This window comes from Polypterus senegalus, chromosome 4 (assembly GCF_016835505.1).
Source record: "Polypterus senegalus isolate Bchr_013 chromosome 4, ASM1683550v1, whole genome shotgun sequence".
NCBI lineage: Eukaryota > Metazoa > Chordata > Cladistia > Polypteriformes > Polypteridae > Polypterus > Polypterus senegalus.
Genome location: NC_053157.1, coordinates 99,227,468 through 99,246,226, shown reverse-complemented (window position 1 = coordinate 99,246,226; position 18,759 = coordinate 99,227,468). Strand labels below are relative to the sequence as shown.

General features: G+C 36.2%; 1 protein-coding gene across 2 annotated transcripts in view; it reads left to right on the top strand.

Annotated features, from left to right (window-relative positions):
* Positions 1-18,759, top strand: part of hgsnat (heparan-alpha-glucosaminide N-acetyltransferase) — a 376,297-nt gene that overhangs the window by 275,541 nt on the left and 81,997 nt on the right. For both annotated transcript variants that reach the window (XM_039751089.1, XM_039751090.1), the window contains exon 12: positions 12,991-13,112. In XM_039751089.1, the coding sequence (XP_039607023.1) occupies positions 12,991-13,112 (122 nt within the window). The remainder of the gene's footprint in view (positions 1-12,990; positions 13,113-18,759) is intronic.

The window sequence follows — 18,759 nt, the reverse complement described above, 5'->3', positions numbered from 1 at the left end:
CATGAACTGCCTTTTTAAGGTCATGCCATAGCATCTCAATTGGATTCAGGTCAGGACTTTGACTAGGCCACTCCAAAGTCTTCATTTTGTTTTTCTTCAGCCATTCAGAGGTGGATTTGCTGGTGTGTTTTGGGTCATTGTCCTGTTGCAGCACCCAAGATCGCTTCAGCTTGAGTTAACGAACAGATGGCATTCTCCTTCAGGATTTTTTGGTAGACAGTAGAATTCATAGTTCCATCTATCACAGCAACCCTTCCAGGTCCTGAAGCAGCAAAACAACCCCAGACCATCACACTACCACCACCATATTTTACTGTTGGTATGATGTTCTTTTTCTGAAATGCTGTGTTCCTTTTACGCCAGATGTAACGGGACATTTGCCTTCCAAAAAGTTCAACTTTTGTCTCATCAGTCCACAAGGTATTTTCCCAAAAGTCTTGGCAATCATTGAGATGTTTCTTAGCAAAATTGAGACGAGCCCTAATGTTCTTTTGCTTAACAGTGGTTTTGCCTTGGAAATCTGCCATGCAGGCCGTTTTGCCCAGTCTCTTTCTTATGGTGGAGTCTTGAACACTGACCTTAATTGAGGCAAGTGAGGCCTGCAGTTCTTTAGACGTTGTCCAGGGGTCTTTTGTGACCTCTCGGATGAGTCGCTCTGCGCCTTGGGGTAATTTTGGTCGGCCGCCACTCCTGGGAAGGTTCACCACTGTTCCATGTTTTTGCCATTTGTGGATAATGGCTCTCACTGTGGTTCGCTGGAGTCCCAAAGCTTTAGAAATGGCTTTATAACCTTTACCAGACTGACAGATCTCAATTACTTTTGTTCTCATTTGTTCCTGAATTTCTTTGGATCTTGGCATGATGTCTAGCTTTTGAGGTGCTTTTGGTCTACTTCTCTGTGTCAGGCAGCTCCTATTTAAGTGATTTCTTGATTGAAACAGGTGTGGCAGTAATCAGGCCTGGGGGTGGCTACGGAAATTGAACTCCGTGTGATACACCACAGTTAGGTTATTTTTTAACAAGGGGGCAATTACTTTTTCACACAGGGCCATGTAGGTTTGGATTTTTTTTCTCCCTAAATACCATCATTTAAAAACTGCATTTTGTGTTTACTTGTGTTATATTCGACTAATGGTTAAATGTGTTTGATGATCAGAAACATTTTGTGTGACAAACATGCAAAAGAATAAGAAATCAGGAAGGGGGCAAATAGTTTTTCACACCACTGTATCTACAAACATCACCCTGAACTCCCACTTCTTTTAGTTTGATGCCCAAACTTTCATGTGGCACTTTATAAAATGCTTTCTGAAAGTCGAGATAAATAATATCATTTGCTCCACTTTGATCATATCCTTTTGTTGCTTCTTCAATTCCAGCATGTTAGTAAAACACGACATCCCTCTTAAGAACCCATACTGACTATTCAAAAAAGTACACTCCTGTACTTGCCATATGCTGCTCACTCTTATCTATACTAATAAAAGGCAAAGCCCTCACTCACTCACTCACTCACTCACTCACTCACTCACTGACTCATCACTAATTCTCCAACTTCCCGTGTGGGTGGAAGGCTGAAATTTGGCAGGTTCATTCCTTACAGCTTCCTTACAAAATTTGGGCAGGTTTCATTTCGAAATTCTACGCGTAATGGTCATAACTGGAAGCTGTTTTTCTCCATTTACTGTAATGGAGATGAGCTTGAACGCCGTGGGGGCGGAGTTTCTTGTGACATCATCACGCCTCCCACGTAATCACGCAGTACATAGAAAACCAGGAAGACATCCAAAAAGCGCTGAAGAAAACATGCATTATATAATTGAGAAGGCAGCGAAACAATAAGAAGCGAGCGAGTGACATATACAACCATATTCATGAGTTCTGCTACTTCGGAAACAAAGCACGACTTTAAATTAAGTTCATAGACAGGCTGCCGCTGGCGTTTGTAGTTTAGTGCCTGCCCATATAAGGCCGTCCGTCAGCGGCAATCCAATAGCAAACTCCCACTAAATATTCACGGGTTAAGGACTGTGCTTATGCAGAGGAAGATGAGATGGTCAGGGTGGTGTTTGGTACACACTCAGCGAAACTGCGAGAGAAAGTTTTAAGTGCCAGGACTAAGGTAACATTAAATACAGCCATTGACATAGCACGAGATGGCACCAGCACAGCTGGGAAACTTCGATGCATGTACACCGAACGGCTCACGTGAACTGACGCAGTGCACAGATAAAAGCAATAGTTCCAAAAGCTGAACAAAACCGAATTACACAATTGAAAAGGCAGCAAAATATATGAAGCGCCTGATACATACAAGCATATTCATAAATCCAGCTACTGCGGAAACAAAGCACACGGTGGAAAAAGTTAATGTCCCGCTAAAGGAAGACAGTGTAAAAAAAAAAACCCGTGCATGCAGTGTGTCGCTAGCTCACACGATGCTGAAGAGAAAAGTTGATTCTGAAAATAGAGCCTTTAAAAACCGATGGGAGGCTGCGTATATGTTTACTGATATATATATATACATACATATATATATATATATATATATATATATATATATATATATATATACACATACATATACTTGTGTGTATGTTTGTATGTGTCTTCATGTGTGTGTATAGCTTTGGTTACTGAGTGCAAGGGAAAAATAATAAAATATAGTCTATAAGTTATTAAACAGTAAAACATTAACGTTTTAAGACGTACAGGTACATTGAGCACTACTGGAGTGGTTGTGGGTAAACTACATTTTAAAGACTGTGTAACACAACAGGTAAGTAACTAACAGCAGCTAAAATGTATATGGATCATCTCTCAGTAGTAGATCCCTTTTGAAAGGCGCTACACGACGGCTGTGGTATAGAAATTACATTTTCTATGTGAACGTTCAAATTTGTGCCTCTGGTAATGTGCCTTACCGGCATTTAAAGAAAATTAGTTTTGTGCCCTCTGCAGTGTTAAGAGAGAAAGGCTTTGGTTTGGGATAAAAGGAAAAAAGGTGTAAAGAAAGGAAAGTTGCCCTTTTCTTTTATATAGTATAGAGAGATGTGTTCGCTGACGTTATGATCGCCTTTTGGGGACAGTCATGTGGGTCTTGTGTAGACTGGTGAGACGTCCCCGCCATTAATGTGATGTTAATGAAGGTACAAAAAAGAAAAGGAAAAATTTTAAAAATAACATAACATGGCTGTTAATGTAATTGTTTTGTCATTGATATGAGTGTTGTTCTCATATCTATCTATATCTATCTATCTATCTATCTATACATATATATATATATATATGTTGTTCTCGTATCTATCTATCTATATATATATATATCTCTATCTATCTATCTATATATATATATATATATACCCGCTTGGCAGCGAGAGTAGTGCGTTAAAGAAGGAAAGAGAAAAAAAAAGGAAACATTTTGAAAATAACGTAACATGATTGTCAATGTAATTGTTTTGTCACTGTTATGAGTGTCGCTGTGAGATATATATATATATATATAGCAAAATACCCGCACTTTGCAGCGATGTCATGTGTTAAAGAAGTTATGAAAAAGAAAAGGAAACATTTTAAAAATAATGTAACATGATTGTCAGAGTAATTGTTTTGTGTATTTGGCGGCAGCGCCACGAAGTTGTTTTCAGTAGCTGCATCAGAAAATGTACCACCACGCCTGACACGCCTCCTTTTACTGTTTTCTCACAGCTTGGATTGCTGCTGTCATATATACACACACATACATACATACATACATACATATATATATATATATATATATATATATATATATATATATATATATATATATATATATATATATATACATGTGTATATATATATATACATGTCTTCATATCTACATATCTATATACTTATCTACATATACACATATACACCAAACAAATTATATATATGTGTGTGTGTTTGTGTGTGTGTATATATATACACATACATATACTTGTGTGTATGTTTGTATGTGTCTATATGCGTGTGTATAGGTTTGGTCACTGAGTGCAAGGGAAAAATAATAAATTATAGTCTATAATTTATTAAACAGTAAAACATTAACGTTTTAAGAAGTACGGGTACATTGAAATTACATTTTCTATGTGAACATTCAAATTTGTGCCTCTGGTAATGTGCTTTACCGGCATTTAAAGAAAATTAGTTCTGTGTCCTCTGCAGTGTTAAGAGAGAAAGGCTTTGGTTTGGGATAAAAGGAAAAAAGGTGTAAAGAAAGGAAAGTTGCCTTTTTTTTTATATAGTACTAGCAAAATACCAGCCGCAGTAAGTAGTGTGTTAAAGAAGCAATGAAAAAGAAAAGGAAACATTTTGAAAATAACGTAACATGATTGTCAATGTAATTGTTTTGTCACTGTTGTGAGTGATGAGTGTTGTAGTCATATATATATATATATATATATATATATATATATATATATATATATATATATATATATATATATATATATATATATATATATATATATATATATATATATATATATATATATATATATATACACACACACATAAATACATACACACATACATACATACACACACATATATACACACAAATACACATATATATACATATACATACACACACACACACATATATAAACATATATATACATATACATACATATCTACATATATACACACACAGCTATTTCAGATCAGTGCAATACGCTGCTTGTTAAAACGGATGACTCCGCCTTACGCAAGTCTGCGTGGATATTATGAACTATAGTATTTGTTCAAGTTCTATTTAAATTTTAAATAGAAGGAATTTTTATTTAGTCGACAGAAATATCTTTGGTAGGAATGGTAAAAACAGACAGGAATATTATTCGTGAATAAATCAACTCAAACCTTAAACAACTTATAATATTTTGCTCTCCATAAAAATATATCCTGTCTAAATTATACAAGTTAGAAATAAAGTAAACGTTAAAAGAACAAACATTCAAATTTCTTTACTCTTATGTAATTTTATATAAAAAATAAACTTAGATTTTAAATATCCCAAAAGATTTTGCTCTCCATAAAAATATATCCTGTCAAAATTATACAAATTCAAATATGAACATGCTGCATAACAAAACCTGGAAATATAAATAAAATGTGTTCCTTTCAGCAATAACAAATCAAATCATTCAGTTGTCTTTGCTCATATGTCATTTTAGAGCTGGACGCCTGGCATCTTTTTGGCCACAGGTTCGCTTCTGTTTGGTGTGAGGTTCTGTGTTGTGGAGATTCTCAGGATGGATTGAAGGTGCTCATCAGTGAGGCGACTCCTGTGTGCTGTTTTGTTAGTCTTTATCACTGAGAAGAGCTTCTCACACAGATATGTGCTACCAAACATGCACAAGGTTCGAGCCGCATGTAGACGGACTTTTTGTTCTTCAAAGTCACCAAAGCGCGCGTGCAAACTCAGTGCAGCGCCAGTTTATCAGCAAAGTGCGATTTGGGAACACCGTAGTGACGACTTGGTTTAACATTACTTGGCAACAGGGAAAGTGGGGCAAGGTGAACTGGTGCATTTGTGTCTCCCATAAAAGCAGCTTCACTTGAAATCACTTTGTGATTGTGCACGGTTAAAACGTCCGCTGAAGTGTCAGATTCTTATTTAATTATGCTGTTTTCTGTATCTTCTGCATTGCATTCAGGTTACCCTGATGTTTTGTCTCATAGTGCCGCCTTAGATTAAATTCTGTAATTACAGCCACATTAGCTCCACAAATGAGACACACGGGTTCAGTAAACATATACTCAGCCTCCCATCGGTTTTAAAGGCTCTATTTTCAGAATCAACTTTTCTCTTCAGCATCGTGTGAGCTAGCTTCGCAATAACTTGCAGCATCATAAGGTAGACTTGATTAACGCGTAAGTGTTCGCAAGGCAGCTGAAGCGCTGCATTATGGGATCTGTAGTTTATTGTGTTACCAGCGCTTCATATACCCGGCCATTAATAACAATAATACAGTATATAAAATGATCTCAAGGGCCGGATGTGGCTCGCTGCCCTTGAGTTTCACACATATGGACTAAATAGAACTTGAAAAGATATATTTTTCAAATGTGATCGCAATTCAGATAGAGTTGACGCAAGACTACAGCCTGCATGCCTCAATAAGTCATCCTTCCCTCGCTCTTACTTTTTACCATTCATCAATGAATACACTGAGTATGGCTTTACCAAAACAATCATTGATGGCTAATAAAGTATCCATTATTCGAGTATGTAGATCGGGATATATATATATACATATATATATATATACCCGTGTATCGCAGCGGAGAAGTAGTGTGTTAAAAAGCTAGAAAAAGAAAAGGGAACATTTTAAAAATAACGTAACATGACTGTCAATATACAGTATTTGTTTTGTGAGTGTTACTGAGTGTTGCTGTCATCAAGGATTTGATTATCATTATTTCTTTCAATCAGGTTCGTATTTGTAGGATGTGTTGTGTTCAAGTTAAATTCCGTGTTTGTCAATCGTTGTAAAGATGACAGGTTTCATTCATCGATTCGTTTCTTACTGCATCAATAAACAGCTCGTCTTCTTCTTTATCTGAGACCTGACACACTGCATGCACGGGTTTTTTTTACACGGTCTTCCTTTAGCGGGACATTGACTTTTTCCAACGTGTGCTTTGTTTCCGCAGTAGTTGGATTTATGAATATGCTTATATGTATCAGACGCTTCATATTTTTTGCTGCCTTTTCAATTGTGTAATTCGGTTTTTGTTCAGCGCTCTTTGGAACTGTAGCTTTTTATCTGTGCACTGCGTCAGTTCACGTGTGCCACTCGGTGTCACTTTTCCTACCTTGTCAATTGTGTAATGCGTTTTTTTGAACAGGTTTGATTCATGGAAGTGATCACTTGTATTGCGTTCAGTCAGTTCACGTTCGCTGCTCTCTTGTGTGACGTTGCGATGTCCAAGGCTTTATTTAATGTTAGCTAAGACCCGGCACTTAAGTTTCTCGCTACAGCAATTTTAACTCTGTTCATCGTAGACATGACAAACGGCAGCGGGAGCGTGTCTATAAACTTAATTTAAACTTACGGTTTACACCGTGCTTTGTTTCCGTAGTAGCTGCACTTATGAATATGCTTGTTTGCGTTTTCTCTTCAGCGCTCTTTGGAGGTCTTTCTTGTTTTCTACGTACTGCGTTCACAGTCAGTTCATGTGATTACGTGGGAGGCGTGATGATGTGACTCTCAACTCCGCCTCCCACGGCCATCGAGCTGCAGTCTATTACAGTATATGGATAAAAATAGGTTCCAGTTATGACCATTACGTGTAGAATTTCAAAATGAAACCTGCCCAACTTTTCAGCCTTCTACCTACACAGGAAGTTGGAGAATTAGTGATGAGTTTGTCAGTGAGGGCTTTGCCTTTTATTAGTATCGATAATACCCACCATTTTCCAATCCTTTGGAATCTCCCCAGTGTGCAGTAACATCCTCAAAATATGTGTCAAGGGTTTATACAGTATGTGTATGTACTCACAAGCCTCCTTATGGACTTGAGGGTAAATACTACCTGGTCCTGGTGATTTGTTTGATTTCAGCCTACTTAATCTGAACCGTACGTTTCCCTGTACAATTTCTAAATTACTCAGAACCTCCCTAGTAGTCCCATTTTCTGCTGGGAAGTTATCCACTTCCTTACTTGTGAAGACCTCAGAAAAATTAAAGTTTAGAATGTCCGCTGTTTTACTGTCTTTATTTTTTAATTTCCCTTTACTATTCCTGATGCACTTTTTCCACCTTGAAGAATGTTCTTTTACTACTAAAATATTGAAATAATCTGTTTGGGTCATCTTTCACCTTATCTTATATATTTTTCTCTTAACTACCTTTTAGCCTTTCTAATATCCTTCTTAATGGTTGCCCTCAAGTTCTCATATGGTCTATGATTCACACTGGCGTTATTAGTCTTATACTCCTTACACAACTTTTTTAACAATTGTACCTTCATTTTTAAATTCTTTAATTAATACTAGAATCCTTGAAGCCTATGAACATATTTGTAATGTAGGGCCACCTTAAATTCCCCTGCACCTCGTCATCAGAGTTTTTGTTTTGCAAATCTGTCAATCAGCACAAGCAGCAGGCAGACTGCTCACTTATCCTCCACAGAGACAGCTGAAAGTCAGTGTTCAAGTCTCTTTATCTGGGAGTAAGGAGTCTGAAACTGTATAGGGTAAATAACTAAAACAGAAACTTTTTTCATGTTATAGTAATAATAACAAAAAGAAGAATGAAGTCCAAATATGAAATAAATGCTTTCACAAAAGGTGTAACAAAATAAGTGCACCTTTATTGAAGAGTATAACCGAAGAAAAAGAAATTGTTCAATTGACATATTACAGGCAATCTATACTAATAAAAGGCAAAGCTCACTCACTCACTCATCACTAATTTTCCAACTTCCCGTGTAGGTAGAAGGCTGAAATTTGGCAGGCTCATTCCATACAGCTTACTTACAAAAGTTAAGCAGGTTTCATTATGAAATTCTACACGTAACGGTCAACAATGTCCGCCATGTTGAACTTTCTTATTCATGGCCCCATCTTCACAAAATTTGGTAGGCAGGGCTTCCCTGCGCCAACCGAAACCAATGTACGTACTTATTTCGGTGGTGTGACGCCACTGTCAGCCGCCATATTGAACTTTCCAACGTCACTAATTTTCCAACTTCCCGTGTAGGTAGAAGGCTGAAATTTGGTACTTATTTCGGTGGTATGATGCCACTGTCGGCCGCCATATTAAACTTTTCAACGGTCTTTGTTACTAATGGGCCCATCTTCAAAAATCTGGTATGCGGGTTCCCAACGCTAACTGAATCCTACTTGCGTACATATATACGTCCATAGCCTGCAGCTCGGTCACCGTGTGAGGCAGCGTTGGGTCACCCATCCCAACGCCTCCCCCGTTGTTGCCTGCCTGCCTATATAAGGCCGTCTGTTGCTCCAGTCTCTACATTCCCTTCCTTGCTTCGCCACTGGATTCACGTCTCCCTGCTGATAACTACAGGCTTTTTATTTAATCCACGGCTACTCCGCTGTTTTATTGTTCATTTATTACGATTATAGTTATTGTGTAGGTAATTTAGACTTACTTTACATTGTTCAGATACCCGTTTCCTTTATCATTCCAACCATACCCCCATTAACATGTCTATTGAGGTGATCACCATCATTCAAAGAACTGTCACTTACCGAGTGGTTTCCATGCCCGGAGATGGCACCTGCCTTTTCCATTCTCTTTGTTACATATTGCATGGCCATATCAGGCTCACTCTTGATATCCGGAGGAACATTGTGTCTTATGTATTGAATGACTGGGACAGGTTCAAGGTGTGGACTGATGACGATACAGGAGATAATTATACTATACAGGAGCACTATAAGAGTGAAATGCTTAAGCCCTTCACCTATGCATCTGCATGTGAGTTGATTGCTGCTGCTGAATTGTTTGGTTGTCGCTTTCAAGTGTACCGAAATGGCCAATTTTACACCTTTGGACAACCGCCAATGCCTCTTAAACATCTTAGATTTACAGATGACGATTTCAGTAGTGGACACTTTGATGTTTATAAATGTTTAAGCTCTCAAAAGCTTCGTTATCGATGAAACTGGTTGTATACTTAAAACGCTTGACAGATACTGAATGTCTCCTTAACACAAGTCCTACAAATACTGTCGTAATTGAAACAAACCATGAAACTCAAACCGATTATGACAGCAGCAATTCAAGCTGTGAGATTTGAAACAAGATTACTGTTCACATTGCCAACTGTACGTTGCATGCTTAAGAGTAAGCTCAGCGCACAGCTTGGTCATATTACAACCGGAGGGCCGAACTCACAATGTGGTATACAAAGAGATCAACAAATAATTAACAAATAATTATTGGTATATTTTCCCTCAGTTTAAAAAGGTTTAATTTTCTTCTTAATAAAAATTTTAAGGCAGTACTTCGCCACTGCGAAGCGCGGGTATTTTGCTAGTATGTAATAACTGAAGACCAACTATCTGTAGATACAAAGTAAACACGTCTGCTTGGTTGGGGCAGAAGTCAGGAATTTCTTTTTCTTTGGTTTTCTTCTTGGATAAAAGTGTACTTGTTTGTTTACACCTTTTGTGAAATTGTTTCTTGGATATTTGGGCGTAATACATTCTATACTTCATGTCAAATTTATGTCATTACTACTATAACATATGAAAATATTTTCTGTTTCAGTCGTGTCTTCAGCATTTCTTGCTTCACATTTCATCTGTCATTCTAGAATTACACAGATTGTTGTAAATATAGAGGATTTCACCCCTAAACCTAGTCCCCTGCCTTCCCCTCCCCACATTGCAGCTGGGATTTTAACTTTTTTTTTTAAGTGATTACAGACAGGCTTTTTTGTGTGGGTTTTTTAATGCCTTTTAGTATGTACATCAAATAATTTATAATGATTTTTAATGTAAGAACTGCATAATATGATAATACTGTAATATTAGAAAACCAAAAATTACCATCTTTTCTAATTAAAAAAAAAAAATTCAATTACATATGAATACACATCAAAATAATTTGAAACAGAACTCCGTTTACATGTGACTTTAGGTCAAAAAAGAAAAACATCACTGAAGTCACTTTTGAAAGTTAAGTGTCTTTTATGTTTTATAGGACCTTAATTGACAATGTTGGGTACAGGTTTTGATAACTCTAAGCACACTTCTGCTTCTAGCTGAAGCCTCTTCCTGTGCTTATTTTTAAAGTAAGGATGAAGGTTTGCCAAGCATCAACAACTGTGTCTGAAACAATAGATTTCTGCTGTTAATGAGTATTACTGTATTAACATTAAAATGCAGTATTAGCTATGTATATTTCATTGTTATTAATAATTGTTAATACAGTACAGATCGAATGTTATTTACTTTTATTCATTTACTTCCTTCCTACAGCGTAAAGTCACAAGTAGAGTGTAGAACTTCCCGTTTACATATACAAAGTACAGCTATGTCAAAAGGGCATTCTTTCTCCGATGTAGAACCATACTTATGATCCGAGTTCACCTCTGCTATAGCGCGTCTTTATGTGAAAACAGCAGTGTCAAATGCGGGGGGATGGTGGGTTGTGTGGGTTTATCGCAAACGCGACTAAGAGAATAACACTAAAAAAAAAAAACAAAACTAACCTTTACAAGTATCATAAATTACACTAGCTGTTACAGACTGGAATCAAATGTATGTTTTTATTTTAAAAAAGTAAGAATACGAGCAGCTCACTTCTGAAAGCAGACTCGTCCGGAATCATACCTGTGAAGTTTTGATTACCAGTTAACAGTTGATACCGTTGCGCCACTGAAACAGTCGTAGCAAATGCATGTCAATGTCGCACCCTAACACAGGTTGTTTTTCTGTAGTTATTTTTCTGAATAAAAGCGCACTTGTTCTGTTATATTTGTACCTTTTGTGAAAGTGTTTCTTTGATATTTGGACTTCAGGCTTCACATATTATACACTTCTTGTCTACATTTTGTTAATTATTACTAAAACTTGAAAAATGTTTCTGTTTTAACGATGTGTTTACATAGGTCGTTGTAGACACGGAATACACATGAAATGCAAGTGTTCCAAATAACAATATAATATTTATAAAAGGTGTCATTTTGCTTGACTTCTCACTCTTTACAACTCTAAGCATCTGACACACAGGTAAACAGACTTGAGCTGAGAAAACTGTGCGGGGTGGAGATATGTGATAACAGGCTCCTTGCTGCTTATCGACACATTTACAGGACAAAAGACAATGACGGGGAGGTACGAAGTGATTTAAGGTGGGACAGATCTACATGTTTTTTCGTAGGCTCTGTTAATTCTAGTGTTAACGTGAAGGCTCAGGTTTTCTGCTGTGTAACAAATGGTCCTTTTTAGTAGCACTTTGTTTTGTTTGTTTTTTTATTTTCTCACATACAATCGTTGGCCATTGACTGTATACTGCCTAGATGAGGAATGCTGCTGTGTAACTAAATTTATGTATGATTACTGAATTGAAGAATGTTTTCAGATCCCTGTATATTTATTTAGAAACTAGGCAATTGAAAGACAATTTTTAAAATTGGAATGGATTTTTTTTTTTTTTTTTGTTAAACTCATTGGTTTGAGAACCATTAGCTTAGATAGCAAGGGGTGTCGAACAACTAATACACTAAATGCAAAATTAAGGGGAAAAAATGCATTATTTCTTTAAAATTAATTGTATGAGTTAACTTTTTAAATTTGACAGCTTTAATTTACAAATAACGATATTAAAAAACTTCATGATAACAAAATAGATATTAAAAATAATAATTCATAAATAATAAAAATAATAGTTAAAATAAAAATACATCTAAACCATGGAAAACCATAGCATTTTATATTTTGACATTGTGCTTTAAACTTCTTTGCCCTGTAAAGCATCTTGTTTTAGTTGGATTTTTACCTGTACCCCATCTTAATTCATTCTTTATACCAACCATGATATTTTATCTATAGTGAGTTCCTCCAGCTCAGATAAGCATACTTCTTGTCTGGTCTTTGTATAATGCATTTGTGGATGTATAAAATGTTTGTGAGTATAATGATAATGTTACTTTTCTTTAAATGTTGTTGTCTATCAGGTCACTCTTCTGTAGATTGTTTTTCTGATTTATTCTACAGATATTGTTATTGACTCTTTAAATTGACATTTGGCTTGTATTTTATAAAATCATTGTATGTACTGTAACATTTAGCACTATTAAGTAAACTCACTAAATTTTTTGTTGTGTGTAAAACAAATGAACATAAATATCCAGGTAAGTTTATCTTGTTTGCTTTGTTTACTGCAAAATTATATTTAGTTTTGAATAGCTACAGTATATGTACTTTCATTATTTTAGTATAAGATTTTTTATTCAAATAATTACTGAGTGTTTATATTTTCTTTTTAGGATGTGAATTTTGCATCATTACAAGAATTTGTTTTCTGTTGGCCTTCCTGGATATGCATTATTATAGTTGAAACGATATGGCTATGTCTGACTTTTTTGCTGCCTGTTCCTGGGTGTCCTTTGTAAGTAAAGTATGATTATTATAACAGATAAATAGGCCAGTCCAGTTTAGATCTGAATTAGATAACTGCTTGTTGATTCAATTTTAGTTTGATTTCACTCAACCCTGCTGTGTTTTAAGCATACCTTTGCTCATTTATATGTATAGTTGGCATACATTTTTCAGTTACACCTTGAAGCTTAAAGGTTAGAGCCTGTTTGTGGCTCATTGAATGTTTTTTGTTTACATTTTGTTTTGAGTATTTAATTTTTGTTTTTTGTTTAAACAAAAAAAACTACACTCCATGAATTTTTTTTTAACATATGTGGACATATCAAGATTTGATCATCATTTACAAAATACCTTAAACAAAAATTGATGTGATTGGAATTTGCATTAATTTATTCAACAGGAAATTAAAATATTTACAGTTCCTGTCTGTGGAAAAACCAGTACACCCTTGGCTGTAATAGCTCGTATTGTTCTTCAAATTGGCATTTTCATTCAGTGTCTATCGTTGACTGAGAGAATGTTTTCCCAGTTATTCATGCAGAATTCTTTCCGCTGTGCCATATTTAAGAGTGGCCTTGCATGACCAATTAATCCCCCACAACATCTCGATTAGATTCAAATCTGAGCTTTGACCTGGTTATTCCAGAACATACCATTTCATCACTTCCTTGGTGGATTTACTGCTAGGTTTAGGGTTATTGTCATGTTGCAAGGTCTACTTTTGGTTGAGCTTCCAACGGATGGTTTCCCATTATCCTCCAGCACACTCTAATACAATGAAGAATTCATTGTGGATTGTGTGATGGTGAGCTGCCCAGTTCCTAATGCAGCGAAACAGCTCCAAACCATAAAATTTTCATTACCTTGCTTTACAGTTAATATTCTGGTGGTTCTTGTCAAATGCTGACTTTGCTTTTTGCTAAATATGCCTTCTGGTACTCTTGGCAGTATAATTCTATTTTTGACTTGTCTGTTCAAAGAACATTGTTCCAGAAGTTCTGATCTTTGCCTAAGTGTTAAATGAACAAAAGTTGGGCTTGCTCTAATGTTCTTTCTGGACATCAAAGGTTTCTTCCTGGCATACCTCCCGGTGCAGTTTCTTTCTGATGGCAGATGTGTCCACTTTGACATGCATAGTGGAAAGATCTACTTGTCAATTCCATGATGAAATTCAGTGGTGCTTAGCAATTTCTTTCAGCATCTTGCATTCTTCTTTCAGACTGAACTTGCTGGGGTGGCCTGGCCTGAACAGGTTTTAGAGAGTTCTCTTGATTGGTGTGATAACGGCATTGTGATAACTTAAACATGAACAACAAAGAGCAAACTTGACATAAATGTCTGAGATTTATATAAGACTGGCTCCTCCAAGATCCTCTCTAATTATGTTCAGTTGGTGTTATTTTTTTTTTTATAATGTAATGATTTGGCTGATATTTTATCATCACTGCTGCTAGTTGCCTAATAAATTTTGAAATGCATGGTTTCTCCCCAACTCCCTTATGTAACATTTGCTGGAGAATATTTCCTTCCACAGCTGCCCTCCATCCAACACTACTGTCACTCCAATTTCCTATAAAGGGCAACACCATTTGTACTCACTTGCTGCAGTTCAATCAGCCATCCAAGCCGGGATCCTTCATGAGACACACTGGCAGTGAATTTAAGCACAGGTACAAGTCTCATACGTGATACTCTTTAAGTGTTTGATCATCTTTCGCTCGCTCTCTCTCTGTCTCTCTCTCTCTCTCTTACTCTCACATGCACACACACACACACACACCTTATGCAAGACTTCGGTGGATGGCTTCGTCCCTTCTGACAGTCTGTCTGCCTATCTGTCTGTCTCTCTCAGGTTTGTGTGGTCCCACCAGAATATTCATTCCAAAAATGCATCTTCTTATAATGGTTGCTTAATGAACTTTGTGTTTAGCAGAATTAAATAAGAATCGTGATGGCCATTTAAATCAATAAATGTTTTTACTTGTTTTTGTAAATTTCCTCTTGGAATGCAAAGAGAGATTCCATTTTATACACCATCTATTTGCTTCCATGCTCACTTATTCCATTAGTGGGTTGACTGCTTTCAGAGTTTACCTGTACGATGTTAAAAGATCATGTTGTTATTTCAAAACATTACTGATGTACGATTTCATCGCCTGTGTGAGAAGCATTGTTTGTAGGGGGCAGTGGAGAGATGCTTGTGGATTAAAAATAATTAGCTGCTCTACTAACACACCATGTAGTGTCTGCAAAGGTAGATGGGGGCTTTAATTCACAAACATCCTGATTTGAATATTGACGTTTTCATAAGTTTGTTTGGACCAGTTTTTACCAAACTCTGGTGTGATTTCATCAAAAGTCAGGTTTGTTTAGTTAGATATGAACATGCTGATGTCACCCAAAACAGTTGTTGCAGAACAAAACAACCATACTGAGACATCTTGAAAAGTGTGGTCTTGTTGCAGTACCAAATGAACTCTGGAGTGTTGCACATAAAGTATGAATGGGACCAATCTATCTACATGAAATACTGTGCATTATGGGTGATAATGTGTATGGTAGTCACACTAGGTGTCTGCTGGTGGTAATGTGGAATTTTATTCACAGTATAATGAGTTGAAGGTCCATATGGAGCATTAAGAACAATAAAGGTTCAACTAAAAACACAAATTGGTTTGAATGCAACACAATTTGATTTACTTAATGATCACTCTTATCAGATCAAGCCAAGCATGTTTTTCAGGCTCAGTTAAATGTGAGGTGTGCATTATAACATCACAGAGCTGAAGCCGGATTGGTGCTCTGTTTACTGTAGTTAACTAAGCAAGTCTGTGGTTTTATTTTAGAAGGAGATTAAAGATTTTAACCTATCAAAATTGAGCACCATTGTTTTTTTTTAAGAATGTCCAGACCTTTCCTAAAATCAATTCAGTTTTACAGATAAATGCAATTTCCAGATACAGTTCAATGAAAGGAAAGCATTTTACTACAGACTAATTACTCTCTAAAATTAAATTCTGGCATTTTTTAGCCTGTTTGCAAATGCTTAAAGATTTACCTCTTTAATATTTCTGATTTATTGTCAACATGTAGAATGAAGGTTAGCAATGGCATTTTATGCAGTTCACTTGTTTTATATTATGTTACATACTATGATGTCTCCCCCAAAGCACCAAGCATCCAAAGAATTGCAGGCTTCCATTGGCTGTGCAGATGTCTGTTTTATAAACCCATGGTCAAAAAAAACTTGGCAAAAAAGGGCTTTGTTGTAGAATAACAAGATGCACACATGGCAATAGACTTGAAATGTAAGAAACCACTGCTTACCAAAAATAACACAAGTGCTTGTTGTTCATTTGCCATGATGTACATGGTTTCTCTAAGCATTTAGGGTAATGTTCTATGGACAGATAACACAAAACTGTAAATTTAAGGATAATATGAGTTCTGTTATGTCCTTAGTGAAGAAAGCAGCACGTTCCAGAATAAGAACATTATACCAGTAGTTAAACATGTTAGTAGTTTTGTTATAGGTTGAGAATTTGTTGTTGCCCCCAGACACAGACAATGTCTCATAATTGAAGGAACCATGAATTTTCCTATGTATCAGAAAATCCTTAAGAAGGACATCCTGAAGTGTAGTGTTGTTGTGCGGCAAGATAGTGATCTAAAACACAAAGGCAAGTACAAATGTTAATTGCTGAAGATAATTAAAATAAAGTTTTGGAATGTCCTACTCAAAGCCCAGACCTAAGCCCAATAGAGATTCTGTTTTAGAACCTGAAATGAGCATTTCATTTTTGCAAAATTGATGAGTTTCCAAATTAAATGAGATGTACAGTAAAAGGATGACAAATTTGATTACATAAAAGTTCTTTGTATCACAATCTTTTTCTTCCAATGTTGTAAGGCTGTTTTGAATCCATCTACACACAATGCTTTGAATTTCTACATCTATTAATCTTGTGTGACCTAATCAAAAGTCTTGTGGAAATCAAGATAAGTCATGTCATATGCACCTGTCTAGTTATATTTTGTTGTTTGCTTATAGAATCACAGTGTATTATCGAAACATGATCTCCTCCATCTAAACCCATATTATATTGACACTGAATGTCTTCTGGTCTTAACCAACATCTAATATTACATTAAAGGGCACTTGAGTTAACAAATAAACACACACTTTTTTCTGAATCTTCAATTATTTACATAGTTATCCATCAGTTGTATTAGTGAAGAGTTAACACTATAATCCCTGAAGCCTATGAAAAAAGTTATAATCCCGGGCCACCTTAAATTCCTTTGCACCTCTCCATTAGCATCTTTTTTTTTTAATTCATTTTATTGGAATCCATACAAAGCAATCAAGTTTTAACAAAAAGAAAAATTTAGTTAAGAACAGATCGATCCCCACCCCTGAGAGAGCGAGCAAGCCAAACGGCATGAAATTTAAGGCTTGTAAACATACCTAAATTAATAGATTCTCTGTGCTTTATGAACTTATTTTAAAATATTACTTATTAGATCCTGCCATGTTTTGAAAAAAGTCTGTTTGGATCCTCTAACTGAGTATTTGATTTTTTCCAATTTCAAAAAGTATAACACATCGGTTTCCCACTGACTTAAAAGAGGAGAGTTTGGGTTCTTCCAGAAAACTATCTCTCCATTAGCATCTTTTGTTTTGCAAATGTGTCAATCAGCACAAGCAGCCTGCTATACCAGCACCACATTGCCGCGGCTCAAGTCTGTCAAAAAAGTTATCCCAGCTCAAGTCTGTTTATCTGGGTGTGAGGTGCCTGGAGTTGTATAGGGTAAATAATACAGTATATTGTTATTTGGAATATTTGCATTTCATGTGTATTCCTTGTCTACAATGATCTGGGTAAATGTAGGCTGACAGGAAATGTGAGGCAAGAAATTTTGAACACATAGCTAAAACAGAAACATTTTTCATGGTATAGTTCTAATGACAAAATTTTGACATGAAGTATATAATGTGCAAAGAGTCCAAATATGAAATAAAGAAAAAAGGTATAAGTATAACAAAACAAGTGTGCTTTTATTCAAGAATATAACCAAAGAAAACGAAATTGGGTTAGGGTACGAGGCTGACATGACTACTTTGCTGGCGCAGAGGTAAGAACTGCTGACTCATAATCAAGAGGTTGCCAGTTCAATTCCAAGCCCTTCCTAGATTTACCATTTTGAGTAGTGAGCTGTTCTTATTCTTACTATTATAGAATTAAAACATGCATTTGATTTGAGTCTGTAACAGCCAGTGTAAATTTATGGTACTTGTAAAGGTTAGCATTTATTTTTTTTATTCAGTTTTATTCTCTCAGTCACATTCACGCTCCCCCCTATCTGACACTGCTGTTTTCAAATCTATCTAAAGACAGGCTCTAGCAGAAGTGAACTCAGATGAGAATGAGGGTTCTACATTGGAGAAAGAGAACAGAAGTCCTCCCCACAAGAAACATCCAGTCAGACACAAGAACAACATAGCTGCACCAAGCATAAAGGCAAAAGATAGCACTGTTTGGATGCAGCAACAGGTTCGGAATCATCCTGCCAGTGAAAATGCCACATGCATGTCCTTCATTAAAACAGCAGGGCCCACAGAGCTCACCAAGGTATCGTGCAAAGTTCCTTTTGCG